At 37.6% G+C, this 3,060-nt stretch overlaps 1 protein-coding gene across 1 annotated transcript; it reads right to left on the bottom strand.

Annotated features, from left to right (window-relative positions):
* Positions 1-350: 350 nt before the first annotated feature.
* On the bottom strand, positions 351-2,902 carry LOC103443321 (protein CHROMOSOME TRANSMISSION FIDELITY 7). Its single transcript, XM_029090367.2, has 6 exons — positions 2,558-2,902; positions 2,024-2,291; positions 1,818-1,913; positions 1,454-1,522; positions 847-1,184; positions 351-607 (listed from the first exon to the last, which is right to left on the bottom strand). The coding sequence occupies exons 1-6, from the start codon at positions 2,731-2,733 to the stop codon at positions 463-465; spliced, it is 1,092 nt and encodes a 363-aa protein (XP_028946200.1). The 5' UTR covers positions 2,734-2,902; the 3' UTR covers positions 351-462.
* Positions 2,903-3,060: the final 158 nt, after the last annotated feature.

The following is a 3,060-nucleotide window of genomic DNA, read 5'->3' on the forward strand; positions in this document are numbered from 1 at the left end:
TAATTACTCTCTAGTGTTTTACTAAAACATATTATTTAACATTATTAAACATCTATTCTTTGTGTTTTGAACTGTTCAATAAGGAAGAATAAGATCTCATATACTACACCAAATTTCAAATAATTTTTTTTTTTTTACTGAATTACTGATACACATGTTTTTTTATAATTAAGACACAAACTCACTTTGCACCGGAGTTTGAATCCCTTCCTCGTAAACAAGGGTACGTGATTTACAATATCGTCTGGTAAATAGACGATACTGTAAACTACATACATGGAGACGAGACGGAGACCAAAAGGAGAGCGTAATTGGAGACAAGTGCATGAGAATCACTTCAAAAAGTCAGATTGAAGAACTGAAAATAAGTTTTATTTCTAGCTTTTAGAATTTAGCAAACATGTCAAAATTGTTTCTAAAGGAATTAAACTCAAGGCACAGATGGACACAAATATCTGTGTTTTATGGGACAATATGGTTGGTTTTGTACACCAGAAAATATCCACCACCACCAGTATAATTGGATGCCAATGCCTTTCCAGTTGATGTTGGTTGAGAGAATGCCAGTTGAGAGCGTTCGAGGACAAATCCCATGCAGAAACTTTTCCTGTGATGGAGAAATAATAAGTAAATAGCCAAATGCTAATCGGAGCAGACATCGAAAAGAAGCAAGCGATTCAGTCTTCTGCGATAAAGTTAGCTGAAGTAATTTGGCTAGCAGTTCGTGATCCAAATTGCGGAGTTACAATATCATACATTTGATTGCAATTTGATGAAAATATAACAAAATCTACACGAAAAGAAAATCCATAGGAGATGATAGCAAGGGCTTGAACATGAAAATACCTCAGGGCATCTAATAACTGGGTGGCTATGTGTTTTCTTCTGTTAGATGGAGTGACCCAAATGGCTCTAACGCCACAAACAGCAGCCACTGCTTCCCTGTCGCAGAAGATAGCACCGTTGAGATTCTCATTCAATGCTTCGGGAACAGAAGGGGCTTTTCTCATGACTTCCCTCTGAAACCTGATATCCCCAAATTGGAGAGTAGATAATTTTGCTTCATGTGTATTTGTACCACCGGAACTTCCATCAACTGCAAATGAAGAAACTTTGTGTGCTTCTTTTATTGGTTCCGCAACTAGACAGCCTGCAACCCTTTGGGACAAAATGAACAGATATACCTGAAAACACAACAGTCAGGTACTGGAAATGGAGGTCATAGTTGAATTACAGTATCCACACAATAAAATTAAAAAATTAAAAAAAACAAGAAAAACGCTTTGTTGTACTTGTAAAACTGTCAAAAGATTGGAGTTACATGGCGCCGAAGTATTCATAAAGGTCTAAGAGAAAGTGTATCCAGAAGTTAATGGTAGTTGAATAAAAGACATTTGATGCACCAAAAGTTCTGGTGGCATTTTTCTAAATGACCAAGTTAATTGTCATTCACCTTACACAACTTGTGCAAAATCCATCCATTTCCAAGCTCACTCTCCATTCTCTTCACAACTTCCCCAACCTGCCATACAACATAGTAGCCCAATTAAGCGCATCTTCGAGTTTTGAAACAGTGCCACTTATATAGGGCTCGTTTGGTGCTTGATTATATAACCCATTTAATTTAAGGCATGTTCGAAGCAAGAAATGAAAATTGTGTTTAACTTGAGCTAGAAACCAGAAGGGGTAAGTTTCCTCCACTCTAATCATTCACCTCTACCTTTATAATACCTTGAATTTTATGAGTTATCATATCCAATCCAATTCAATCCCATGATAAAGTATCAAATTCAAGAAAACAGATTTTGTGTTCGAACCTTGTTTCTCTGAGCCGGAGGATCAGAATCTAACACCAAAACAATCCGACCTCCTTCCACAGAAGGCAAATGAACAACCCTCTCATTGCACCATCCCTGCAAAGTTTGGTCAGCAATTTGAGTAAACAAGCACCCATTTCTAACAATCTCATTGTTTTATCAATGGACCTAACAAAGGAGACAGAAAACCTATAACGAATTTGCACCTTGAATGGAATTCCATTGGTATGGTCCTTGTGAAATGCCCTGTGAGCCTTCTCATCGTCTTCGTCTCCGGCGGTATACTTGACCCCGCACGTGGAGCACGTGTGCAGATTGAAATCAGACTGTCCAAAGTCCAGATAGAACTGAGCATAGCTTCTCTTCTTGTTCTTGGTCACTATTCTTCCCAATGTGGTCGATTCCGGCTTCCTGGAATTACCATCAGAAAAGGGTTTCTCCGGCAATTGGTTCACTGGATTTTTGTCCCTTCCTCTACACAAAGAAAAGATTGGAAGGGAAACAAAAGCAAATAAATTTAAATTTAAATTTAAACAGTCAGTAAATCAATATATTCATAAATAAACTAAATCTCAGATTTTCTGTAAGGAAAATCCCAGAATTTTAAATCCAGGCTAACCCCACTTCCTAATTGTCTTAACAGAAGCTACCCAGAAACAACTTTTAATAAAAAAAATAAAAATTGAAACGTTTTTTCTCGGCATCCAAACAGCAGAAAGCCCAGAACAAAAAACAAATACCTTTGCGGGTTTGGAGCTCTTCGCTTGTAGGTGTTACAGTACTGGTGCTGCGTATTCTCCCAGACGGTCATTTCGTCGTCGTTTTCGTTGGAAAGAAGCGGAGGTGCGGCTGCTGGGTTGGGGCAAGGGGAAGAAGAAGAGGAGGGTTTGAAGAAGGCACTGATCTTTGATTGCATTGCATGAATTCGTCGGAGTTGATTTGAACTGGATCTGATTTCATTGCGCTTACCTCATCATTTACTTTGATTTTGGCGCCAAGAAATTGGGGAAATTTTGGGATTGAGTCATTTTTCCCGCCTAATTTATTTCTTTGGGCCTTCTGTCCCTTTCGAACTAACCCTAGCTATGTTCTATTGAATTTGATCACTTTTTATTTTGTTACTTTTTATATGTATTTAATACAATTATCATCTCAATGGTCAGACATGATGTCCTAATTTACGTATATTCACATATATTACATATGATCATCAGATGACGATTCTATTAAATACATTTAAGTA

This window comes from Malus domestica, chromosome 12, assembly GCF_042453785.1.
Source record: "Malus domestica chromosome 12, GDT2T_hap1".
In the NCBI taxonomy this organism is placed as follows: Eukaryota; Viridiplantae; Streptophyta; class Magnoliopsida; order Rosales; family Rosaceae; genus Malus; species Malus domestica.